Source organism: Somniosus microcephalus, chromosome 20 (assembly GCF_052327205.1).
Source record: "Somniosus microcephalus isolate GS21.2 chromosome 20, FLI_Smic_1.0, whole genome shotgun sequence".
NCBI classification, from domain to species: domain Eukaryota; kingdom Metazoa; phylum Chordata; class Chondrichthyes; order Squaliformes; family Somniosidae; genus Somniosus; species Somniosus microcephalus.
Genome location: NC_141006.1, coordinates 15,652,871 through 15,665,003, shown reverse-complemented (window position 1 = coordinate 15,665,003; position 12,133 = coordinate 15,652,871). Strand labels below are relative to the sequence as shown.

At 47.1% G+C, this 12,133-nt stretch overlaps 1 protein-coding gene across 10 annotated transcripts in view; it reads left to right on the top strand.

The window, feature by feature from the left end:
- Window positions 1-12,133, top strand: part of LOC147103064 (adhesion G protein-coupled receptor B2-like) — a 1,231,153-nt gene that overhangs the window by 528,680 nt on the left and 690,340 nt on the right. For 9 of the 10 annotated variants that reach the window (XR_015072890.1, XM_085962346.1, XM_085962351.1 and 6 more), the window contains 2 exons: window positions 8,969-9,133; window positions 11,384-11,485. Coding sequence is in view for 9 of the 10 variants with exons in the window: in XM_085962346.1 (XP_085818472.1) it covers window positions 8,969-9,133; window positions 11,384-11,485 (267 nt within the window). In the remaining variant the exon portion in view is untranslated. The remainder of the gene's footprint in view (window positions 1-8,968; window positions 9,134-11,383; window positions 11,486-12,133) is intronic. The other variant, XM_085962348.1, reaches the window with a different exon arrangement.

The window sequence follows — 12,133 nt, the reverse complement described above, 5'->3', positions numbered from 1 at the left end:
AGATGCGAAACTTCCTTGGTTCCCCAGGCGTGCTGCTGAACGACTTTTTCATCACAGGGACGATGGGTGTAGCCCACTCGCTCCAGTCTACCTTGGACAGTACACCTGAACGTTCCAGACTCTCCAGCTCTGCTTCGACCGCTGGGCGGATCGCATAAGGTACCGGTCTGGCCTTAAAAAATTTTGGGCTTGCGTTTTCTTCAATTTTAATCGTCGCTGTCATGCCTTTTAGTGTTCCGAGTCCTTGCTGGAACACTTCTTTCGCGTCAGTTAGGATCTTTGACAGTCGCCCAGGTGTGACGTCGTCATCCTTTTTGTCAGCCACAGTCAGTGCCTGTATGGAATGCTAATCCAGTTGTATTTTGCGGATCCATTCACGTCCCAGTAATGGTGGTCCTCCATCTTGCAATACATACAGGTCTATTTTTGGTGGATCCTTACCGTTATATATAACGGTCACCCTTATTTTTCCTTTGGGGTAGACTTTTTGCCCCGTGTACGTCTTCAAAATTATTTTTCTGTCTCTCAAGGGTATGTGTGAGAATAGCCGCTCGTAGTCCCATCGGTTTATGACTGTTAGGGCTGATCCTGTGTCCAATTCCATCTTTACCTGGACTCCTGCTATCTTGAGAGTGACCCAAATGGTTCGGTGATCCTCCGTTGTGATCACATTATGTAGTTTCAGACAACTCAGTTCCCTGCTTTCGGAGTCGTTATCACTCTTTTGTTCGTCTGAGCTATTCTCCGTCATCTTATATACCTTCTTGTACTTTCCTTTGGTAGGTTTCTTATTGCTGGTTTTCTTTCCCGACCTGCAGACTCGTGCTATGTGTCCTACTTTTCCACACTGTCTGCACACTTTGTCTTTGAACCAGCAATCATTCTGGTCGTGTGTTGTTCTGCCGCAGCGATAGCACTTCTCTGTTCCATATGACATTTTGTTTGTGCCATATTCTTGCGGTCTCTGTTGTATCTCTGTAGCGCCCCGTTCTGCTGCTTCATATGATACCGCAATGCTGCAAGCCTTTTCCAGCGTAAGGTCCTTTTCAGATAAAAGCCGTTTCTGGGTTCCTTCACTTTGAAGCCCACACACAAACTTGTCCCTTAAGGTATCTGCCAGTCCCGCTCCAAGCTGGCAGTGTTTCGATAGTTTGCGCAGTTCTGTTAAATAATCAGCATTGCTTTCATCCTTATGCTGGTTCCGTTTGTGAAACTTGAATCTTTCTGCTATCAGCAGCGGTGTGGGGTTTAAATGTTCCTGTAGTATCGTTACTATGGCCTAGAAATTCAGTGCCCTTAGCGCCGATTTTGCGGCGCTAGAGGGCCTAGCGCTGCAATTGGCGCCGGCGCCTAAATTGCCTGGGGCCCTTCCGCCGCGGTAGACCGGTAGCGCTGCGCCGGCGCCGATGACGTCATCGGTGTGCGCAGCGTCCCGGTTGCCATGGTACCCCGCCCGAACTGGGAAATTGACTTGCGGCCGCCTCGCCCGTGGCAGCCGCAAGCAACGTTCTGGCAGAGGTGCCTTGCACAAGTTTGCGCCGGCGCATTAAAGGCCCCGCGGCGGCCGGCCGCTTTCCCGCCGCCCGCCTGGCCGCAGCTCCCTCCCCGGACTTCCCCCCCCCCCCCCCGGAACAGAAGCAAGCCCGGCACTTGTCCGAGGTGCCGGGCTCATTTTTAATAAGATTATCGCGGGCCGCGGCCGGGTGCAGGCAGGTCCTCCTTAAGGGAAGGAGGAGGCCTGCACTTCCCGAACCTGCCGCACCGCAGCGGGCGCCGCAGCGCCGGAATAGCGCCGAAATTCAGCGCATAGCGCCAGTTTTCAGGCGCTAACAGCTTTCAGCAGCGCCGGCAGCCGTTTGGGCGCAGAAGTAGTGAATTTTTGGCCCGACCAGCGCGACTTAGCTCCGGCACTAACTTCCGGCGCTAAAGCCGTTGCTGCGCCAAAACCCAATTTCTAGGCCTATGTCTTTAAAACTCTTTTCCATTGGCTTCGTTGGGGTTACTAGATTTCGTAATGAACCATACGTCTTTGCACCCATTAAATTTAACAATACCGACGCTTTCTTGTCATCTGACACCTCATTTGCCTTGCAGTACACCTCTATTCGTTTGACATATGTAGTCCAATCTTCGACTTCATTGTCAAATGCGGTGATGCTGCCACTCTTCGGCATTTTGGGTGTGGTTTAAAGTGGCGTCTCCCAATGGCTTAAAATGGCGTCTCCCGCGCTTTCCTTCCTCCCCCGCTGCTGCCAACGCCGCTCTCGGCGGTTCTCGTGGCAATGGCGGCGACCTGTACGTTTCGTGCACTTCTCCTGCGCTGCTGCCAACGCCGCTCTCGGCGGTCCTCGTGGCAATGACGGCGCCTCGCGGGTTTCTGCGCGTCTCTCTCTCCCTCTCTTCGACGCTGCTCGGCCCCTGAACACCGGCTGCGCACTGTGCGCCCTGCCCTCTCTCTCCCTCCCCCGTTGACGCTGCTCGGCCCTTTGCTGTGCCGCTCGGTCGGCTCTAGCCTGCCGCTGTCCAGGAAGAGTCTGTGCACTACCTGTTGCCAGCCCGTTTCGCTGGACCACCTCGACTGGAAAGCCAAGCCTGGCTCTCGACAGCCTCCCCAGCAATTCTCGAGTCTCTGCTGGATGACTGGGCGGTTGCCCGTGGTCGACGCCCGAGTCTCTGGCCTTGACCTCCAATCCACTGATCAATCACAGAGAATCACAGAATCCCCACAGTGCAGATAGAGGCCATTTCGGCCCATCGAGCCTGCACCGACACATATCCCACCCGATCCCCGTAACCCCTACACCAACACATATCCCACCCTATCCCCGTAACCCCACGTATTTAATCCCCTAACACTAAGGGTCAATTTATCATAGCCAAATCAACCTAACCCGCACATCTTTGGACTGTGGGAGGAAACCAGAGCACCCGGAGGAAACCCACGCAGACACAGGGAGAATGTGCAAACTCCACACAGACAGTTGCCCGAGGCCGGATTTGAACCCGGGTCCCTGGCGCTGTGAGGCAACAGTGCTAACCACTAACGAATCCCCGGGAGGTGATGCAGAGTTGCAGGTAGGTTCGAACTTGCCTCATCGCCAATGTTGTGTCCGTGTATAATAAGACACAGACTGCAGGAGAAACGGTACAACAGGTGTTCACTAAACGTGGCTCACACTGGAACTGCCTGTACAGATTACTACTCAGTGCTATATACAGGTGTGGTCACTGCCGGTACTACAGTATACATGAGCTGTAAAAAGTAGTTCCCCCCTTAAAGGTATATACATTACAGGTTGGATGTAAGCAAAACCAAGATTTTTATTGAAGAAGAAATTAACACAATCTTATGAAAAGTTACCAGTATAAACTTTTACAGGCAAAATACAAAATAACTATACTTATACAGGGAATGGGGAACACACGGCACATCGAGGGAAAACGATTATCTTAACAATCCCCTTATCCTTATCCCATCCCCTATCCCTAACTAGGTTAAGCTATGAGGGGTCAGAATTCATGCTCACCAATCCAAAAGAGCTGCTGAATTCAAAACAGCGGTGGGGTTTGGGGTTCGCTCTTTGTGCTCTCTGGAGCGTGTCGTCGTCACGTGATCTCGGGGTACTGCAAGGGCGTTGTCCAGGTACAAGTACCCCAAAGTTAAAGTCTCTGCTTGGGTACTTTACCTCGCAGGGATGATGGTTCCTTTTCCTCGGCCGGCAGTTGGAGTTTGCATGAAGATAGTCGCAGGTCAGCTGGACTGAAGGCCCGATTATTCAAAGCTTTTCTTCAATCGTCTTTCCATTCGTCTTCTTCACCACCTCGCCTCGTCGCGTCCCGCCTCGCCTGGCCTGGTTTGTCCGTGTCCGCCTGGCGTAATGCCGGGCGTCCCTGGTGGAATGGGGAAGGCACGGGCAGTGGCCAGTGGGTAAGCGCGGGACGGGGGAAGAGCAGTAGCCACGAGGGCGAGGGGCCAGAGCCGGAGCAAAGGTTGAGAGCAGAGCGAGAAGGTTGCCGGTGGGCCTACAATTATACTCCTTCGGATGGCCCTTATCTGCACGCCAAATCAGGTTAGTTCTTTGTCCCAATCTTGGCGGGCTATTTTAAATAACGGTAGCAATCTACTCTAACTGTTTTTAGATGGCCGGTAATCACATCTACTGGCCTGATAGCTGACTTGTTTTGTTATTAATACATCTTAATGGGCCTGTCCAGCCTCGATGGCTTCCTTAAGCTGTTCCCGATAATTTATGCAAACTGCTTGATGGCCTTAACTATAGCTGTCTCCGATTTGGTCTAATATATAATTCAAAGTCCTGTTTGGTTTTCAAAATGCAAAGTCTCTCCTCACAGAAACTGCAGCTATGGTTTCGATTTCTCCATGAGCTGCCTGTGCCGCAGAGTCCAAGTTTTAAAAATCTCACAGGCTTTCTGCCACGAGGCGTGGACGCCATCTTGGGTACCCTTTTTCATTATTAATAACCTTTGGGGAAATGTAGAAATTTTGCGAATCTTACACTCGATGCCAGGAGTATTGCTCCAAGAACATGGATGCCGTGCAGGAAGAAGTATAATGATCTCACATAAGATGTCAAGGTCAGTGTCAAATAGCACATCCTACCAATTGCACTACTAGCTTCAGCTACTGCTTATTTCACTACACCCCCATCACCCACTTACCAAAAATCTTTATCAATCAGTACTGAAACCTACTATTTATATACTTTACGTCACTCTCACATACTTAGCACTGTTGCAAGCCTCGCACCTACAACTCACACTGGTAGCTATTCAACCATGACAGCCACATCACCCAAACATATTGCACGACACTCACTAACACTCTTCCCTCTTTATTGCAGGAGAAGGTGGTGCATAACAGCAGGCTGGAGGACAAGTGTGCCTGCATATTTTAACCGCGATGGAGGAGACAGTGCTGGCCATCATGGGAAGGGGCATCGCTGAAGCCATAGCCACTGGCGAGGCTGAAGCGATCGATGATGAGGGTATCTACATATGTAATCCTCCATCTCTCATCCCACTTGTCCCACATCCCTCAATCTCTTCTGACTTAGAAGCTGCAAATGGTGTAAGTTCGCACTTCTTTCTTTCTCCTATCCCCGCAACACAACCTAACTTTTGTCCCTTTTTCATTTCAGATACCAAAGAACTGGAGCCTTCCCAGTCAATGGAGGAAGAGGAAGAAGACAATGAAGATAAAGAGACACTGTCACTCGATCTTACACTCACAGCCACCAGCTATGACACTGTGCGTATTTTAGAAGCAAGGATAGAGGAAGGATCGACATGTGGTGAGATACCGGGCATAAATGCGCAGGAGCCAGGGTGGTGGGGAAAGGATAACGTAAGTGCCAGCTCACCGGAGGGCGACGTCGCACACTATTTCTGCTACAGAGGACTCAGTTGATGTCTCTGAGGGACCAGGCTACAGCAGAAGGCTGATACGTAACCAAATGCTTGGTGTACTGGAAAGCCTGCCAGAAAGCCTGCGCTCAATGTCAAGGAGCATGGAGGAGCCCAGCACCAACTTGGCATAGGGCTTTGCACAGAGCTTGGAGCCCATCCTTTCCAACGTGGAATGGGTGCACACCTCCATCAGCATGCCTGTGGAACCCAGCATCTGATGGTCAATGTCACAGCTTCCATTGGAGTAGATACAGCTTCCATCAATGGTCTGAGTTCTGTAGTGGAAGCTCAGCCTGCTTCCATCATTGCTCTGGATACCACTGTTCAAAAAGGCAGCCAGGGCGTTACAGCAGCCCAACAATCTGTTCTCCAACAGATCAGTAGGATTGCTGAGGTGCCGCTCAGGAGAGTGGCAGTGGCTCCATGGAGCACGAACCTGCTTTCCTCTCTCAGGATATCAGCATTTGTGCTCCCACCCCTGCCACTCCATCAGTAACCTTGCTGTCAGCCAGCGCAGACTGCTGCAGCTTCTGAAGCCGGGCCTTCTAGGCCCAGAGCTGCTTGAGGTCGCCCTCCATGGTCATCTGCAGTCTCCTGAATTGGAGGTCAGCAGCCTTCCACCACCCATTGCTACAGCCACTGGGGAAGCATCTCGTAGGAGTACTAGGAGAAGAAAAGGCACACGGAAGACAGGCACTAAGGGAATGCACAAAGGTGATTAGTTTATTTTTGTATGCATTATGTCATGATTGAATTCATAAATTTGGATCGGAATGTGCATATTCTGGTAGTTTTTATTTTTGTGTTGTCGGAAAGAGGACCACGTGATGGTCAGTGATAGAGGAAAGATACAGAGTGTGAGACTGTTGATGAATGGGGAGGTGTGGTTGAGGTTACTGAGGAATCGCTCATTAATTATTTCAGCATATAGAACCGGGCAGAAAGGTCTGTCTACATTGTAGCCTCCCTTCCTCTTTCTGTTCCTGCACTTCCTGTTGCACTCTTGGTATAGAGAGCCTCAGTGACCTCTCTTATGCAGAAGTGTACTGCAACTGCGAGATATTGCTTATATCTCCATCAGCAGTCTGGAAGCAGCCAGATGTTAAGAGCCACAGTTACCTTGACAGCCACAGGCAATGCCGTTTTTGCCCTGCTTTGAGGTTTCAGTTTTAGCTGCAGGAGTTAACAGATTTCAGTCACAACCTCTTTAGGGAAACAAAGACATCTCAAGCATTGGTCGTCGCTGAAGTTGAGCTAAGGGAATTGCTCCCTAAAGACCCTCAGCAGATATGGCCTCCTGCTGAGAGCCTTTCCCCCCGTCCTCCTCCTCCTTCTTCTAGCAGCTTGCCCTGCTCTGCTTGGCCTCTGTTTATTCTGCCAATCATGCTCAATTCCACGCAGAAGGCCCACCAGGCCACCCATGTCTGGAAGCAACTTATTCAGCACGAGCTTTTAAATGAACAAAAAGTACTGCAGCACCAGTTAGACCACTCCCTGTAGTCTATTGAAACTTTAGGCACGTGTAGGAAAGCTCCAAAAATACATACACTTGCACCAATAGTCAGAAGAAATAATCCAGCAACTAGCCCTTTAAGTAGGGGGCTCCTTTCTGCTATTTAACCTCGTGTTCAGCTGTGCAAGTTTAAGTCAGGGTGTAGACTGGAGTGTGGCGTTCAAAAATGGCAGCGCTGGACTCAAATCAGTGTTACTCACTGATTGATGTCATAATCCACCTGCTCTGCATGCTGCTGACAGTTGTTAGGCACGCACGTGCACAAACCCATTGACCAAGATGCTGTCTGGTGCACTTCCTGTTGGAAGTGTGCGCACGTGTCTCTAACACCATTTTCGAGCCTAGAAATATGGCGCTACAGAGCTCAATTTCTCTGCGATCATTTCCTGGGGTCATTTATTGGGGTCAGATTACTTCAAATAACCTCCCACTGTTTGTAATGGATCCACTCCAGGACACATTGTGTAACTGATGCTACCAGCGCAACCGAGCACAGAGTGAAATCCTTGAGAGTCTCCAGACAGGCACTAAAGGGAACATTTTAAAAAGTTGAAACATCTGGTAAATTATAATTTTCTTGTATAAAAAGGAATTTCTTTGAACAATAAGTACTCCACCTAGACATTCCTTCCCCTTTGTGGATAGTTATGCACTCCAAACATCACAAAGAAATCTGATGTTTCACTTTTGAAAATGCTTTCATAACTCAAAATAAGGGGGAGAAATTTGGTATCACTCAGTTTGGGGCGCAATTATCGGCTGGGCACAAAGTTTGGCGCCTGGCGCTAATTATCGCCTCCGACTGCAAACTTGGCTTCTATCGCCCTTGGAGTGATTTGACCGCTAAATCAGGCGCACCCCTCTTAAGGCGTTAACGCCGAGGAGCTAGGCGGAGCGCTGGCGAAGCTCATGTGATGTCAGTTAGCAATAGAACACAGACACACTGGCACCGGCCAGTTCTTAAAGGGGAGGGTCGATATTGCTCTCCAGCCACACCCTGCTCATTGCAGCCTTGAATCTCGGCCTGGAGAGACCTGTACATCAATTCTGCTGGAAAGAACAATGGAATGGCCCAGGGAAAGAGCTCAGAGTGCAACCCCCATAGTCTCTTCTAAATCGATGCAAGGAATATCAAATCAAAATGAACCTGCAAAGTGCTGCTTAGTACCCAAAACTCCTTCACACAGCAATGAATCTCTCCAGAAGTCTCTCTCTCTCAGAATGTGTGGTGCAAAAATGTCGCCGACAAAAAAAGGCAGGAAGCAGCCGCCTTTAAATAGTGCTCCCCCAGTCCCTTCCCGACTGCAAAACGTTCCCCTCAACCTGTCGTTGCCAGCGGCAGGCGGAAAGGCAGGGGGTGCCACTCAATATCCGGCCCGGGGTGCTACCGGGACATTGCACGCTCGACAGATGTCATGATCTGCGGGCACAGGAGATCGTGGTGGTAGTGTTTAGTGCTGTCGCAAAATGTCTGGTCAATTTCGCGAGTGGCGCAAACATCGCCGCGCCTGGGCGCTAGTTGCTTTGCGCCCCGTTAGCGCCCTCTTGATTTGCTAATCAACCAAATTTTTCCCCCTCAGTTTATACTACATGGGAGAGTAATTACTCTGGTTGTTATGTGCAGTAACTTCATAAGCGCATTCAAAAAGAATGCGGGTAATTTTAAACTAACACGTCTGGTGGGAAACTCGCCCAATTTTTGAAGTCAATCGCGAATAAAATCTGACAGGGCGTAAAACGGGCAGCCAACGTGATCTCTTCAGTTTGCCGCCAGCCGGATTAGGTTTAAATTACCCTTAACGTATTCACAGTATTACACACCGTATCTACAGCAATTCTTACCCTTCATCTCAGTGTCTTGCTTTTCTGAGGGGAAAGCTGAGATTTTCTGCATGTAAAACAGTTGCCTGATTTTAATGATGAATGAAATACATTGGTCAGATATTTTCCTAGTCATTTGGGGAGACTGCTGCTGCAGGTGCAGGCAAATCCCTTAAATGAATTAATTACATTTCATAATTTTTTAAGCTGATGGCAAATGGGGTCCGTGGAACCACTGGAGCTTGTGTTCCAAGACGTGTGACAGTGGCTGGCAACGGCGCTTCCGAATGTGCAAAGGGACAAGTGTCAAAGGTTACCCATGCGAAGGATCAGGGGAAGAGGTCAGGACATGCAATCAGAAAAGATGCCCAGGTAGGAGAATTATATTTCACAATACTTACTTCAATTTATGCTTTACTTTCGCTGCTTATTTGCTTTCACACACCTCAGCCATTTTAGTGCAGGACGATCCTCTACACCCCGGAGTGGAAAGGAGTGAAGCAGACAGAGAACAATTGCCAAATTCTGCATAACGTCTGGTTCTGATAGTAACTCCTTATATGTCATTGGATTAATGAGCAGATCTATCTCAACACTGTAGTTGGGTAAATCGGATGCTCTACCCTAGGTCCCCATGGAAGCCATCCATTAAAATCATAGATATTGGTCTAACACAGTTTGTACTAGTGGGGTACTGTTTAAGCTGACATTATGATTGCAAGAAACAGAGATTAAGTTATTTGATTAGAAGATCAGTTTAATTGTGTTGTTTTTTGCAATATTCTATGTTCTTCCTGTTTTCCCATTATCTTGCTCAGACCTGGAAATCTGTTTGCATGTCCATGTCAGAGCCTCTGGAACTGGCTGCTAATAGGTGCATGGCAGCCATCCAGGGTGCCTCTTTCTCCCTTTGACTTTCATTGCCTTTGTCCCTGTAAAGAAGTGCCTAGCCTCGCTTGGCATCTATCCACAATGGTATGTCTGACATCGGGAACTTGAGAACAAGTTTAGGCCATTTGACTCACATTAAGTATGCTCCTCCATTTTATGGGAATTCCATTTTTTAAATCCCAATGTTTTTCCTTTTCTGATAATATCCTTGCTTGCGAAGTAAATATCTCACTCAAACACCTCAATTGTTTTTGCATCTGTGGCCTTCTGGAACAATGCATTACATATTTTTACAGCCCTTTATATGAATAATATTTTCCTGGATTTGCTTGTATTCTGATTATGTCCCCTTGTCTGATTTTCCTATTGGAAGGAAGAGTCATTCCTGATCTACCCTGTCAATTCACTTCATTATCTTAAACACTTCAATTAGGTTCCCATGGTAATCCTCATGTATGTGAAAACTCACGACCTATTATTTCGTAGCAAACTGCATTACCTGGAATCAGTTTCATGTTATTCTAAATGTTTCTCCAATCATTATCCTATTAATCCTCAGTCCATTATCTTCTTTTCTCCTTCCTCTCTCTACAGGTTTTGCCTGATCTGCTGAGTTTTTCCACCATTTTCTGTTTTTATTTCAGATTTCCAGCATCTGCAGCATTTTGCTTTTAGCTGATTTGAATATGAACTATGAAAAAGCGTGCAGCTTCTGCACTCTTTAAGGCTATTGCAATGTGGGATGTTCCTAAATTCCAGTTTTGCCACCACCCTTTTCGAAGGCAATGACACATGCCACAATACAGCTAGGTATGTCAGGAGTGCTCTGATGTCTTCCCTAAAATATGAATGTTGGCAAACTGTTCAACCATGGAGGGATCAAGCCTGATCCTGTTCTCATCTAATTTTCTAGCATACACAGTCAAGGAAGACTCACTGGATAGCAATCATACCTGGGAACCTGCCTGGACTGTTTCCTTTACCAGGGGACAGTGAATAGTATAGACTCTGCTGGCCTGGATTAGATTAGCTAATTCAGCACAGACTGGCACCTCCCTTGTTTTTACAGTTGAGTGCCACACCAAGCAGTGCATTTACCACTGAGAACCAAGGAACCACTTTCTTAAATTGTCAAATCTAACCCCCACCCCACCCGATTCCGATCAGAAAGTTGTATCTTTGTCAATTAGTCAAATGGCTGCTGTCTTTCTACTAGTCTCACATTAACCCCCCAGAAATTACTGTTGGTGATCTGAGTAGGTGAACGCTTATGACAGTCTCTATTTTGTTTTAATGCAGGTGTTAAAACAGTTTAATTTAAATAGATTAACGCCTCACTAAAATAACAGACAGGAATGTCGCACAAATGTGTTAAGTGCTTTCCTACTAATATCAGCAACAGTAATACATAGGCTATTAGTTTTAACCAGTTTGAAGACACGCATTGGGCCTTACTCCCATTTGTCACAGTACTGTGTAAAACATCGCTGCTGTTATCGTACAGCCAATTATTTAATTTAAGAAACGGTCAGGACTAAGCAAAGCTCAGAATTTTCACTCCCTTTAATTGTGAAATTTAGACAAAGTATAACAAAATAGCCTAAAATGAATGCATGTTTCTGACTTTAAAAATTGAAATTAAACAGGCGAGGTTCAACCTTAATGTTCTCAGCAATAACTTGCCCTTTCAATAAATTTAATTAAATGTAACTCATTTTGCCTCTTCTGTAGCTCTGCATGAGATGTGTAGGGATGATTACATCATGGCAATGACCTGGAAGAGGACTGCAGCTGGGGAACTTGTTTATAACAAATGCCCTCCAAATGCAACAGGTAACAATACAACAATAATATTACTTACTCTGCAAGGAAATGGTTCAACAAATTTTTGTTCTTTTTTTGCACATAAATCTATGTCCCATGACAGTAACTCAGCTGGTGTACGTTGTCATTTTAGTAAAGTGAGAGAGAGGCTGTTGGCGAGTTAACCATCAATTAAAGAGAATGAAGATCTGTTCGTTGATGAATTGGGGAGAGTTAAAATTAGAAGTCTCTGTTTTGACTGTACAAACTGATAATTTAGCATGCTACTGAATGATTTCCTCCTGTGCTTTGGAACCTGGTTTCATAATATAACTACTGCTGTGTTGCAATGCATCGTATTTTTGTTAAATGTATTCCAGTTCCAAGGCCAATTCATTAAAGTACTTGAAGTGAGGATATCTGGAGTAATGGAGCAGTAGGGTGATTGTTGCTCTTTACAACAACAACATGCAGTTATAACAACAATAGCAACTTGCATTTGTATAGCACCATTACATTAGATAAAACATGCCAACGTGCTTCACAGAGGCATAAGAAGAAAATGAACGCTGAACCAAAGAATGAGATATTAGGAGGGGTGACTAAAAGCTTGGTCAAAGGGGTGGGTTTTAAGGAGGATCTTAAAGACTGAGGTGGAAGAGGAACAAGCAGCTCAGC